Here is a 12753-nt window from a genome sequence, read left to right on the forward strand (position 1 = left end):
CCCCCCCCCCCCCCGAAGTCACTGTCTGGATAATACATATTATTCTGGTTTAGATTAATTGCAAATCACTCCCTCAGAGTTATTTACTTTGCAGATCCCCACCCCCCCTGAAGTCACTGTCTTGATTATACACGAGTCTGGTTTAGATTAATTGCAAACCGGTCCCTTAGAGTTATTTACTTTGCAGATCCAACCCTCCCCTCCCCCTGAAGTCACTGTCTTTGATAATACATATTATTCATGTTTAGATTAATTGCAAATCGGTCCCTTAGAGTTATTTACTTTGCAGATCCAACCCTCCCCCTGAAATCACTGTCTTGATAGTAGTACAAATGAGTCTGGTTTTGTCAAAGCTATCTGATAAAAGGGTATGCTTTGAAATTTCCTTTAATACTAGGGTATGGTTTGCAAAATATACAGAATACAAGGGTGTGGCCTGAAAACATAGGAGGCAGTTGAAGACAAAAGTTGAAAACTTGTTAAGTTATATAAGGGAGGCAGTCCAAGTTGTTGGAGTTGCAAGACAAACAAGACATTGATTCTCTCAGAGCTTCACAAAAAAACATGAAACCTTTGATCTGCAAATCATTGGTTCCAATTCTCTGCTCTTTTCTACTGATGTCTTTTCTTCCCACTCCAACTCAAGCTGCACGACTGCTCCTCCCGGTTCCTCGGGTTGCTTCTACGTCGTCGTCGTCGCTGTATCAAGTTGATGTTCTTCATCTTCTTCCTCTCACAGCTCGAAAGCTCCATGAAACAGCATCGTCTACTTCCTCCAGCCTTCGCCGAATACCTCGTAGCGGCCCGAATCCAACACAAAACAGGTAATGATTCTGAATCCTAGTTCGGTTTCTGTTTTGTGTTAATGTTCGAGTTTTGACTCATAGATTCTCTTGTTTTGTTTTGTTTTGTTTTGGGGATAGAATGAAGCCTGAGTTAAGAAGCTAAATCTTAGAGGGATCATCAAGATGAACAAGAAACAGATTACTTTAGTTTTCTTTTTTCTTTTATATACTAAGAAACAAGATTCATAGCTATAGAAATACAGTAGAACTGACTGATATACATCAAGAACTTCTTGTGTGTATGTGTAGAATCTCAATGTTAATCAAGTTTTACCATTTTGATCTGTTTCTCGATCCGAAACTTATACGAAGATGATGATCCGTTCTATCATTTGAGCTCCACGACCCCAACTCGATCCATGTTCGATCAATCAATTACTTCAAATGTTCTATCAGATGAGAGGCTGATGAATTCCAACAAGAAGGTTGATGAGTTATTATCCACAAGGATGAGAGCAAGTTTGATGTAGGCCATTGTTAGTGACCATTCAACAAGAACACAGGAAAGAAAAAAGGTTACCTAAATGTAATCCTCAATCTTATGGATGAGGAATGGCTCAAAATCTGATCCAAATAGTGTGGAGGGCCCAAACCTTATAAGGATTGGGCTAGCCTGTTTGGACTTTATAAAGTTACCTAACTCTAATCATTCTCGAACACGAACACGTGTCTTTCTCCTTAAGGTCTCGTTTGATAACCATTTCGTTCTTCAAATGTATGGTCGTAAGGAAAAAAAAAAAAAAAAAAAAACCACCATTTGAATTTCCACGGTTTTAAACATGCGGGTGATGATGCAGTATTTCTTAAATTACACTGAGATATTTTCTTTTATTTAAAAATATGTGAAATTATACCAAAAAAAAAAATTTATTAAAGTTTTGTAATAGTCGGGGACTCCCTCAAGATAAACCTATTAATTAAGAAGAAGAAAACCGAAGATATTAAACTTTTTGACGTTACAAAAATTAGGTGACGTGACATGCTATAATAATATATAAAAGTGTCGGGTCGAATTAACCGAATTTAGTCAACCAGCTACAACGTGCAATCGAATCCAATTAATTAAATCAATCAAAATCGAATCGATCGGCCAACTCTCATGAAACCGAACCAACCGACATTTATTTATTTATTTATTTTTATTTTTCGGAAAAAAAAAAAAAAAAAAACCCTAGTAAATATATTTAAAATATAAGGGAGAAAACAATGATAAGATATAAACAATATACGGGGGAGGGTCCCTTTCAATGCGATCACATCGCCCATGGACAAGTCCTTGACCATTGACCAACCTTTTACGGAGACTTCCCATCGTCTTCCATTACTGGTGGGGCCCACTTGACACGCGGCAAATCCAGACAATTAGTACTAAAGGATCCACACGTGGGCTGTGGACCCCACTCTTTTGTCAAAGCGGCGGCTGCTGCGGACTTCCACTCGCATTTAAATACACTTTTGAAAATTTTTTAAAGTACGCTATACAAACATATACGTATAATTAGAAAAAAAATAAAAAATAAAATAAAAAATATATTTCTTAATTTTTTTAAAACTAACGTTAAATATTTAATTACAGGCTTTTTTAATTAATCATATATATCTAAACTAATTAAATTATATTTATTCCGACAATTTTAATTTATAAATATTATTAAAAATTGCATGCCCATAAATTTTTATCCAAATTTATTATTTTATTTTAATTTACAAAAAAGATGAATTTAAGGTGGGCCCGGAGCAGATAACGTCGGTGGATAGAGGGACGCTTTTTAATTAATTAATTTATTTATTTTTGGTGACGTGGCTTTTGTTTAAAGTGGATAAATTTTTAAAAATAATAATAATAATAAAAAGAAAATAGAAATCACGTGATAAACCTCTTAAAAGTAACACTAAAACACACCCTCCACATGAATTTATTTATTTATTTATTATATTATATTAGTTTAATTAAACCTCCTTAACCCTCTTTTTAATGTTGCCACGTGTTACGTGATTAAATATCTAACTAAGCTTCTAAATTTTATTTAAATCATATTATAATATTGTATAAGTTTCGCTGTTTGTTATCAATTTCACGGTTTAATATATAGTTGTGTCGGATTCATCATCATAATCCATGAGAGATTATGTGACGAGGTAGCTATTAAATTCACGGGTTAACACGTAGCTGTGTCGGGTTTAATCGTGTTTAACCTCGTTAAGAGTAAAAACCAATATGTCGCTTGTTAATCGATGTGATATGTGCTCGTATTTTGACTAGGTTTTATTTTTTTATTATAAAAATAAAGTCGTATTGTCGTACGGTACTACTTTATTACAGTCACCCAGAAGTATTTAGCCTTGCAAGATGGTGTTTGCTAATTCACACGAGATTCCACGTGCCCAATACTACTCGAGTCAGAGCGTAAGCTAGTGATGCTTTCGGCTATTAGACTCTCACCATCTAGAGTGCAGCATGACGCATGTAGACGGATAAATACTTATTCAAGAGACGACTCGAGTGTTATACTTTGTTCGAGAAATATATATATATATATATATATATATATTAAGCTGACGTGTCACTGCATGCCGAGTGGGTCCCACCATTAATCTATTATTATAATTTTGTGTTATTTTTCAACCCTCAAAAAATAAAAGTTGAGACTTTTTCCTGCTTCCACGAAGCGAGCCTTATTATTTAATTTAAATATAAAAAAATATTTTATTATTTAATTGTTTTGTCACAAAAATTATTAAAATTAAGTTAATTATATATACATTATTTATTCTCCCCTTTACTATTTAATTTAAAAAAAAAAAAAATGAAATTGGTCAACTCAATTAAAAAAATATTTTTCATATATTCGAGGTTCACAAAGTCAACTCTCTAGATGATTTCATTTACTCACTATATGTCCCTCAAACACGTCATGAGTCAAAATCGACCTAATTTTAATTCATCACGATAAAAAATTATCTCCTAATTCAATTTAGTTTGTTTTTCACACCATAATTGCCTATTAACATATTTTTTATTTCATAATTAATTTTCTTAATATAAGATATTTTCAAAATTATGACGTCACTTCCAACAATTTTTATTTTTTATTTTTGTAGTTTTAGGTGACTATTTTATATTAGGTAATTTGTTATATGGAATAATAATCCTTCAAAGATTTATTGACACTAAAAACTTTCCCAAAAAAATATAAACATTTATAGTAAGTTCCGTACGGTCCTTTTTTTTTATATAATTTTTTCCAGATATTTTCTTTGTAGAATTTTAGCCGATTATTTTAAAAATAATAATAATGCATTTTAGATAATTTATTTATTTATTTTTAATTATTTTCCAAGTAAGTCAATATTATTTATTTATTTATTTAACGTTGGAAATTAATTAAAACTCGGAATTATAATTAATGATTGGGTGCGTGGAAGCCAAGCGGTGCCTTTTATTAATAATAATAAATTGAAACGCGAAGAGTCGCCTCGCACGTTTATTAATATTTGGATAAAATAAATTTAATTTAATTAAGAGAAGAAAAAAAAGGAGCATATGGAACACGTGTCGGAATCTGGAAGTGAGAGCATGGATTATATAATGAGAACGAAACAGAGGAAAATTACCTCACATGCAAAATTCCAAACGGCAGTTCTTAAGAGGTTTAACCGCGGGTTGAAACGTTAACCTAACTACGGTTAAATACTGGAGATCATGTTGAGTCTCCTCCTCCCCTGGAATTTTACTGTTTGTCTTTTTCATTTGAGGACCCACACCATTTTCTGTTTCTCTCTCTAGTTTCAGAGAAGAGGATAATAACAAAAGCTTCGGCACCGTCACTTACGTTTCTCTCTCTTTTCTCTGTGTTTGATGAGTTTCCGTGGAGAGGGAGAGGATTTTCAATGGCTTATGGAAGGTAAAATTGAATCTCTGGAAATGATAAGAGTGTAATTCTTGTACTATTTCGTGAGTTTTTGCTGGTTGATTTTGTTGTTTTTGGTTTTGCTACTGGTTTGATATGTGAATTTGATTACTGGAGTTTGAAATTGTGGTATATTTTCGTTTTTCAATCAAATTTGGTTGTTGTTGTGGATGTAACTCTTCTGTTTTTTTATTTTTTTGATTTAGTTTGTGTTGATCTCTTGCTATGATTATCCATTCCGTAGTTTGCGGTTGGAGGTTTTTGGATACTTTTTCATTCTGAATTGTTTGTTATCGGGTGAGCTATGCGCTTTTTCGGCATGTTGTTTGATGAATACAGGCGTTTCGTCTGGTATGTATTGCTGACTTTCATTGCAAATTATGCCACTAGTTCTCCTCCTCCACGCCTTTGAGCATTATGTTAGTTGTTGATTGTCGTCGTCTATTTCTCTTCGTTCCGGGATGAGATTTTGATCGACTCCGAGTTTCTCGATCTAAAGGCTGCGGAGGCCGTCTTCTTTTGTTATTTAAGTGGAGTTTCAGTCGGCGTGAATATAAATTCATGTGGAGTATTAAGTCTATCTCTGTTTTTGGTCATAAAGTTAGTTTAGTTTTGCTTTAGAGACGGATAAATTTGCTGGAAATTCTTTGGTTGAAGATTATACGCAGATCGAATGTGGCGTTTCTTACACGCAGAGTTTCCAATCTTATTGTTGAGGGTATGTATTGGAAGCGAATAATTAGGAACGCTTGAATTACTTGCAGTCTCATATTCATGTTGATTTCTTCTTTTTCTTCTTCTTGTTCTTCTTCTTTTTATGTTGAAAATACATCTTATGATAATTGAATCTTGGATCGATTTTATATCATCTTTTGATTTTCTCTCTCTTACATAATATATTTTGATCTGTCTTTTTTTCTTTCTTTATCAAGTGATTAAATGACTTTCTCTTCTAGAATGAATGATTTTTTTTTTCTTTCCCAGGCTGAAAATATATAATTTATAGTTTTGATTCGCTTGTGCATATACTTGTTGTTTCTTCTACGCTTCGTTTCTTTTATTTATTTTATATGATGAGTTTGACTTAGTATTATTATTATTTTTCAAGTGTTCTGTTTTCAAAGTAATCCTGCTTCTTGAGGTAGCACTTGAGCTTCTAACCGATTATTGAGTTGTTAATTTTTTTACAGGATATGTTGAATGATCGATTTTCTGGGATGTTTTGCCAGAACGTGAAATTCTGTGGATCTTAAAATCGCCGAATTCATCATTTTTGTTTGGACAGTGCTTAGATAAGAAAGCAATCCCATCTTCAAGCAAGTTGTTTGAAGCTAACGCTATTGGGGTTTAATTAATTTCTTTTGTTGCTGTGGTTTGTTCCAATGATGAACAACATGGGAATCTTTGAAGATATTAGCTTTTGCCAAAACCTTGAATATTTTTCAGCTCCTCCTGGGGAACAGGAGACAGCTCGGGAGCATGAAGCTGAGGCTACTTTGGAGGAAGATTACAGTGATGAAGAGCTGGATGTTGATGAGCTTGAGAGAAGGATGTGGCGAGACCGAATGCTTTTGAGGCGACTCAAGGAACAAAGCAAAGAGAAGGAAAGCGCTGACAATTCAAAGCAGCGTCAATCCCAGGAGCAAGCCCGAAGGAAGAAGATGTCTCGGGCTCAAGATTGCATCCTGAAATATATGTTGAAAATGATGGAGGTCTGTAAGGCTCAAGGATTTGTGTATGGGATCATTCCTGAGAAAGGAAAACCAGTAAGCGGAGCGTCCGATAATCTTCGTGCCTGGTGGAAAGAGAAAGTCAGATTCGATCGAAACGGTCCTGCAGCTATTGCCAAATATCAGGCTGAACATGCAATTCCTGGGAACAATGATGACTGCAATACAGTGACATCCACTCCTCATACTTTACAAGAGCTCCAAGACACAACCCTTGGATCACTTTTGTCAGCTCTGATGCAGCACTGCGATCCACCCCAAAGGCGTTTTCCATTGGAGAAGGGAGTTTCCCCACCGTGGTGGCCCACCGGAAACGAGGAATGGTGGCCTGAATTGGGACTACCTAACGATCAGGGGCCACCCCCTTATAAGAAGCCCCATGATCTGAAGAAGGCTTGGAAAGTCAGCGTTCTTACTGCTGTGATTAAGCATATGTCACCTGATATTGCGAAGATTCGCAAGCTCGTTCGTCAGTCTAAATGTTTGCAAGACAAGATGACTGCAAAGGAGAGTGCCACATGGTTGGCAATTGTGAACCAGGAAGAAGCTTTGGCTAGGAAATTGTATCCTGATAAATGCCCGCCTGTGCCGATATGTGGGAGCGGATCTCTTTTGATCAGTGATTCTAGTGATTACGATGTTGAAGGAGTAGAAGATGAACCAAATGTCCAAGCAGGGGAAAGCAAACCCCACGATCTCAATTTCTTTAACATGGGTGCCCCTGGACCTAGAGAGAGGCTTGTGATGCCCCCTGTGGGAACTCAGATTAAGGAAGAATTCATGGAGAACAATTCGGACCTTAGTCGAAAGAGGAAGCAGCTGACAGATGAGTCGATTACAATAATGAATCAGAAGCTATATACTTGCGAGTATTCTCAATGCCCATATAACAGTCAGCGCCTCGGGTTTTTCGACAGGACTTCAAGAAACAACCACCAGTTGAATTGCCCATTTAGGCATGATTCTTCACATATATTTAGCATGCCAAGCTTTCAAACTAATGGTGACAAATCATCATCCCCAGTTCCTCCATCGTTAAACCATTCTAAGCCACTGCCTATTCGGTCAATGAACCCGACTCCACCCTTCAGGGTATCAGGACTCGGACTTCCAGAAGACGACCAGAAAATGATTTCGGACCTTCTGAGTTGCTATGATTCTAACCTTCAACAGGACAAGAACACATTGAATCCCGGTAATGTCGATGCTAGAGGTGACCACAATCCCAACCAACAGCTGCCAAAATTCCAACCCCAAGTCGACATTAACATGTATGGCCAAGCAGCGATCGTGGGAAATAACATGCCAATACAGCACCCCGACATTTCTTCCACAAAACTTCCATTCGAAGAATACAAGGCGGCAGCATTTGATTCTCCGTTCAGCATGTATCCCAACGATAACATCCCAGACTTAAGATTTGGTTCTCCTTTTAACCTTGCATCAATTGATTATGCAGCAGCAGACACACCATTGCCCAAGCAAGACACACCCTTGTGGTACCTTTGACGCCAAAGTCGTGTACGACAACTCGCATTGATCGCACCAATGATCGGAAGTAAATATATTTTCAGAGGGAGAAGGAAAAGGCCATCTTCATGCCATGCCCTAAAGAAGGTGAAACTTTTTCCTATCTATATGCTAGTTGTTTAATATATACACACACACACACATATATAATATACACATAACATATGCTTTGTGTGTTTGGATGGTTCTATTCTGCAGCTACATACATTATTAAGACGCTTTTACATAATGTAGGATGATATAATAATATAATGCTACCGAGTGTAGTAGTCGTAGTAGTAGTAAAGTAAAGAAGGCGAGTTCAGTAGTAGAGGAATCATAAGCTCTCAATTATTATTAGTGTATTTCTGGGAACTTAAAACGTACTTGTTGCTTTTGAATGTTTATACTATATTGGATATTTTTCTTGAATTTGCTTTATTGTGACATTCATGCATTTGATTTTTTTTTTTTTAAATAATTTTTAACAATATTACTAAGATGGGTATGGGGGATGAATGAGGGATTTGAGCTTTAAGGGGTTCAAGTTGGCATATTCATGCATCTGGTTGGGGGTGCTTGTTTATTGTGAACCAGCCAACAAACAAGGAGTTAATTGGATTTAAATGATGAGGGGATGAATTTTTCTTGTTTTTATTTTATTATTGTTATTATTATTATTATTATTATTTTTAATTCACTTTGAAGTTCGTATTTTCAACTTTCAACTTTGTCTAATACGTATTTTGTATTTTGTATTTTAGTAAATCTTTGAATTTTTAAAAAAATTGGAAGTTTGGGTACTTTTTTGTCGTTTTAAATGTTCAGAAATAGATAAAATTCTCAAAAAAACTTAAATTAATATCTTGCGTTTGAACTTTTTCATTTAAACCTACAACTTCATTTATCCGTAGATAAATAAATTTAAAAAAAAACGTTAATTTATATTCCAAAGTTCTTACGAAAGTTTTGAGCTTTAATTAATACAATTATTTGTCAAGTTTTTTAATGGATATAATTAAATAAATAAGGGGTATAATTTATTTATTTATTTTCTCTAAATTATATTATTGGATAATGAAAGTCATGAGAGCATCATAAGGTAATGCAAGAGCTAAATTCCTTACAAGCTGGCTTCCGTTCCTTTCCTTAGCTTTGGTTTTCTATCCTTCACTTCCTTCTCCTGTAGACAAGGGTTAAACTATTCTTTCAAGGCTGGATGATCTGCTCCTACTCGAGCTTTCTTTCATATGCGGTCATGTAATATGTCGACAATATCATACCATTGTGGATAGTTGTATTTGTCTAACATGGTATCAGAACTATGCCCTAAACTTAGTCATGTCAATAGATTGAATTTCCTCGAATGTCGAACAAAAGACTCCAAAAGAAAAGGAGTCAAACCAGCTCGAAGGCATAGTAAAAAATGACTAACACTCCAAAAGAGTCGAGCCTCGATTAAGAGGAGGCGTACTTTGTTCGATGAGAGATGTTGGATAATGAAAGTCACACATCGGCTAATTTAGGGAATGATCATAGGTTTATAATCAAATAATACTCTCACCATTGATATGAGGCCTTCTGAGAAGCCTAAAACAAAGCCATAAGAATTTATACTCAAAGTGGACAATATTATATCATTGGGGAGAGTCGTGTTCGTCGTAAAACTGATAGCAGAAGTTCATTGAATGGCAGCAGCAAAGGGAGGAGTGTTCTTCAATTTCTGCTCCCCCACTGCACTACACTACACGTGAACTTCTCCTGTCGTGTAGCAACTAAAACCCTACTGCACTTTTGTTCTTTAGACAGACAACAAGAGAGAGAACGAACCATTTTACCCAAATAATTTCCCCATTTCCCATTCACTTTGGACTATAATCCTCCCTTCACCCCTCCCTCAAAAGACAACAAAAGAGAGCTGAAAAGGTCAGGGGTGAAAGAAACTTAACAAAGCGTTCATAATCATATCATATACACACTGATTGTTACTTACAGAATCACTTAGAGTGCAATGCTGCCTTTGGTTGGGAATCCACAAACAGAAATGTCCTCTGTCAGTCGATTTCCCTTCTCGAGCTGGATGTTTGTTGTCCCAACCATTTTTCTAAGTTCAAAGTGATTCCGGCACGTAGGTTCATAACCAAACCAACTACTCCAACAGCACTCATCTATAAACCCGTTACGGGTACAAATAACATAAAGAAATGTAATCAACGTAACCCAAAAGATATGGGACCAAAAGCAGCCCAAGAGTCCAGACCTTTGAACTCCAGAAAAATCTGCAAAAACAGGAGGATGAAAACGAAGAATTGGTTTATAGTTCGGTAGCAAATTAAAAATCATAAAGAACACTAAAAATCCAAACATAATCAGAATATTGTTTTTACAAATAAACCCACCAAACAGAAAATGCACTAAATTCATTTCATTCCATTTATCTGGAAAAGAGCATAGACAATTCAAGCAGCTTCAATTACATGTACAGAATTTCCCAATCTTACGTTGTTGGCAATAATATCCAACTGGAAAACGACCGCTAGACTTGAAAATGATTTTCAACCTTCCTCCACCTCTATGGGATGCAACATTTATCAACACCTGAAACCACATTGACTATAAATGTATTTACCTACCATTGCAACACAACACATGAAGATAAAAATGTATCCACTTGTCACAATCGCACTTTTCTTCTCTTCTCGGCAGTAAGTGAGTCAAGCCAATTTGTGTTCACGTCACCTATGGCCGGACAACGTATTGCTCAAGCCTTTGACCCCGATTTGAAAAGAAGGTTTTAGAAAACAAAGACAAAGAGATTTTAAAAGGGAGTTTGAAAGCGATGTTATATGGCATACAAGCAAAAGGCAACACAACGTCGGGAAGATAAATCCACTCATGACAAGGGACAATGCTCTTAAATTTTCAAAATGCCAGACCCAAAGATTCAGCAATTGAAAATTTGATCTATAAGAGTAAAAAATATGTACCTTCGTACGTATAAGATCAAATGCCACAGTTCATTTAAAGTTTCAGAAGGTGTTGAGTTTACTTGCCAAAACATGTGAACCTTCAAAATGGGCCGTGGATCATGTGAGGTGAATCAGATGTACCTCTTCCTACATTAAAAACTAACCTTTGTTCCATTTTTACACCATAAAATGCCCACTGCATACTAAACCATCTGTCACCAACATTTCCAACAAACTTTGCAGTCTATTTCTCCTCCTTTAGCATCTCTACCACTTCTTATATCCTTTTGGCTTTTGCATTATCAAACAGCAATGAAGAAATTCCCACTTGTGGCTCAAACTTCTCTACTTTTCTGGATTTTCTTCATCATACTAATGATTGGAAGACGTCTTGATGCATCGACTCACTGGGATCACAGTAAGAAAAATCATCATCTATGTGGTTTTTGTCAACTTATTTTGCTATTCTAGTTGCTAGGAAAATGCACTCATATCCCTAAGCCTTTTAAGTGTATGATATTTCAGTGAGCTTTAATGCAGAAGATACTCACAGACCAGTAGGCAGCTCAACGCACCACGAGGTACTGTGTTTTCTTCGTCTCCTCGCCACTTCGTATCGAACATTTTGTGAGAAAATAAATATATCTGAGACAAGAATAGGAAAAACATGAATAATAGAGGCTCAACGAACAAGACGAACCATGACAACATGCTAACAGGAAAGAACTTTAATTCAGTTTCCTTGTCATGTATGCCTGTGCAGGAAAAAACTGAAGCACTAGGTATGGAGTTATACCCGACAGGATCCAGCCTCCCAGACTGTTCCCATGCATGTGGACCATGTTTTCCGTGCAAAAGGGTGATGGTGAGCTTCAAATGCTCTGCTGCAGAGTCCTGTCCCACTGTCTACAGGTGCATGTGTAAAGGGAAATATTATCACGTACCTTCCAATTGAGCATAAATTCAATCTGGAGGAGAATGCAGCAAAGAACAAAGCAATTAATGATTTGGTTAGCACTTGCACTGATGTGGTGACTATAAGGATACATTGAAGACTGAGACTATAATCTCTGTTGATTTCATTTGGGTTCATCTCCTTGTACTCGGATCATTCCGTATAAGAAAATAACTCAGAAAACAAATTTTTTCAAGCATCGGGAAGTTCAATTAGGAAGTGAGAAGTCGGTTTTTTACTAGTTTGTTCATGTCCAATATCATTTCCTTTGTTCTAGTTCTACTTGAAATGAGATCTGGTCTATCCTGCTCCCTACCTTTCTAAGTTTCCAAGTTGAATGGAGATTACAAAACAAACCAAGAAACTTCATTCAATTCAACCCCAAAAACATATTCATTCTGCATGAACTCAAGAAACTTCGGTTCACTTCAGGTCGAAGGAAGGAATAAGGAAGAGTTCGTATGGATATGGTCAAAAACTACTCGATCAGACGGGTGATTTTCTCGCCTACAACAGATCCCAATCCATAATCCCAATTGCTATGGGAATTCGTGGTCTTTGAAAACTATCATCTACAGAAGAGGACTTTCAAATAAAACAATCAGTGGGGTAGTTACAGCCTTAAAGGTACAAGCTAATCTGATCAAGAAAGTGATTAATTGGGCTGGAAATTATCAGATAGCAAAAAGAAAAATCCTTGATCAATAGAGAAACAAACGGAAGAGTGTCCTGTCATATAGAGCAAACAACAGTTAACAGAGATTATGCAATTCAAACAGATATTAAACAACTGCACAAACTAAAACCACTCAACACACATTCTATATCAAATGG

General features: G+C 36.0%; 3 protein-coding genes across 6 annotated transcripts in view; all 3 read left to right on the forward strand.

The window, feature by feature from the left end:
* Nucleotides 1–1130, forward strand: part of LOC111445524 (type I inositol polyphosphate 5-phosphatase 10) — a 6317-nt gene extending 5187 nt beyond the window's left edge. For all 3 annotated transcript variants that reach the window (XM_023083958.1, XM_023083959.1, XM_023083960.1), the window contains 2 exons: nucleotides 421–824; nucleotides 924–1130. The gene's annotated coding sequence lies outside the window, so the exon portion shown is untranslated. The remainder of the gene's footprint in view (nucleotides 1–420; nucleotides 825–923) is intronic.
* A 3456-nt stretch (nucleotides 1131–4586) lies between these two features.
* LOC111445521 (ETHYLENE INSENSITIVE 3-like 1 protein) lies at nucleotides 4587–8436 on the forward strand. Of its 2 annotated transcripts, XM_023083951.1 has the most exons (3): nucleotides 4587–4750; nucleotides 5947–5987; nucleotides 6075–8436. In XM_023083951.1, exon 3 carries the CDS (start codon nucleotides 6139–6141, stop codon nucleotides 7993–7995), a length of 1857 nt encoding a protein of 618 aa, XP_022939719.1. In that variant the 5' UTR covers nucleotides 4587–4750; nucleotides 5947–5987; nucleotides 6075–6138; the 3' UTR covers nucleotides 7996–8436. The 2 variants fall into 2 exon arrangements, with proteins under 2 accessions (XP_022939719.1, XP_022939718.1); XM_023083950.1 differs by having other exon boundaries at nucleotides 5947–8436.
* Nucleotides 8437–11221: 2785 nt separating this feature from the next.
* On the forward strand, nucleotides 11222–12542 carry LOC111445532 (protein EPIDERMAL PATTERNING FACTOR 2-like). Its single transcript, XM_023083975.1, has 3 exons — nucleotides 11222–11382; nucleotides 11490–11545; nucleotides 11728–12542. The coding sequence occupies exons 1-3, from the start codon at nucleotides 11277–11279 to the stop codon at nucleotides 11917–11919; spliced, it is 354 nt and encodes a 117-aa protein (XP_022939743.1). The 5' UTR covers nucleotides 11222–11276; the 3' UTR covers nucleotides 11920–12542.
* The last annotated feature ends 211 nt before the right edge of the window (nucleotides 12543–12753 follow it).

The sequence above is a fragment of the Cucurbita moschata genome, unplaced genomic scaffold (genome assembly GCF_002738365.1).
Source record: "Cucurbita moschata cultivar Rifu unplaced genomic scaffold, Cmos_1.0 Cmo_Scf00007, whole genome shotgun sequence".
In the NCBI taxonomy this organism is placed as follows: Eukaryota; Viridiplantae; Streptophyta; class Magnoliopsida; order Cucurbitales; family Cucurbitaceae; genus Cucurbita; species Cucurbita moschata.

Coding starts and splice junctions, on each gene's coding strand:
- LOC111445521 (XM_023083950.1), top strand. CDS start 6,139: ATGATGAACAACATGGGAATCTTTGAAGATATTAGCTTTTGCCAAAAC.
- LOC111445532 (XM_023083975.1), top strand. CDS start 11,277: ATGAAGAAATTCCCACTTGTGGCTCAAACTTCTCTACTTTTCTGGATT. Junction 11,383..11,489: donor ATCGACTCACTGGGATCACA/GTAAGAAAAATC, acceptor ATGATATTTCAG/TGAGCTTTAATGCAGAAGAT. Junction 11,546..11,727: donor GCAGCTCAACGCACCACGAG/GTACTGTGTTTT, acceptor ATGCCTGTGCAG/GAAAAAACTGAAGCACTAGG.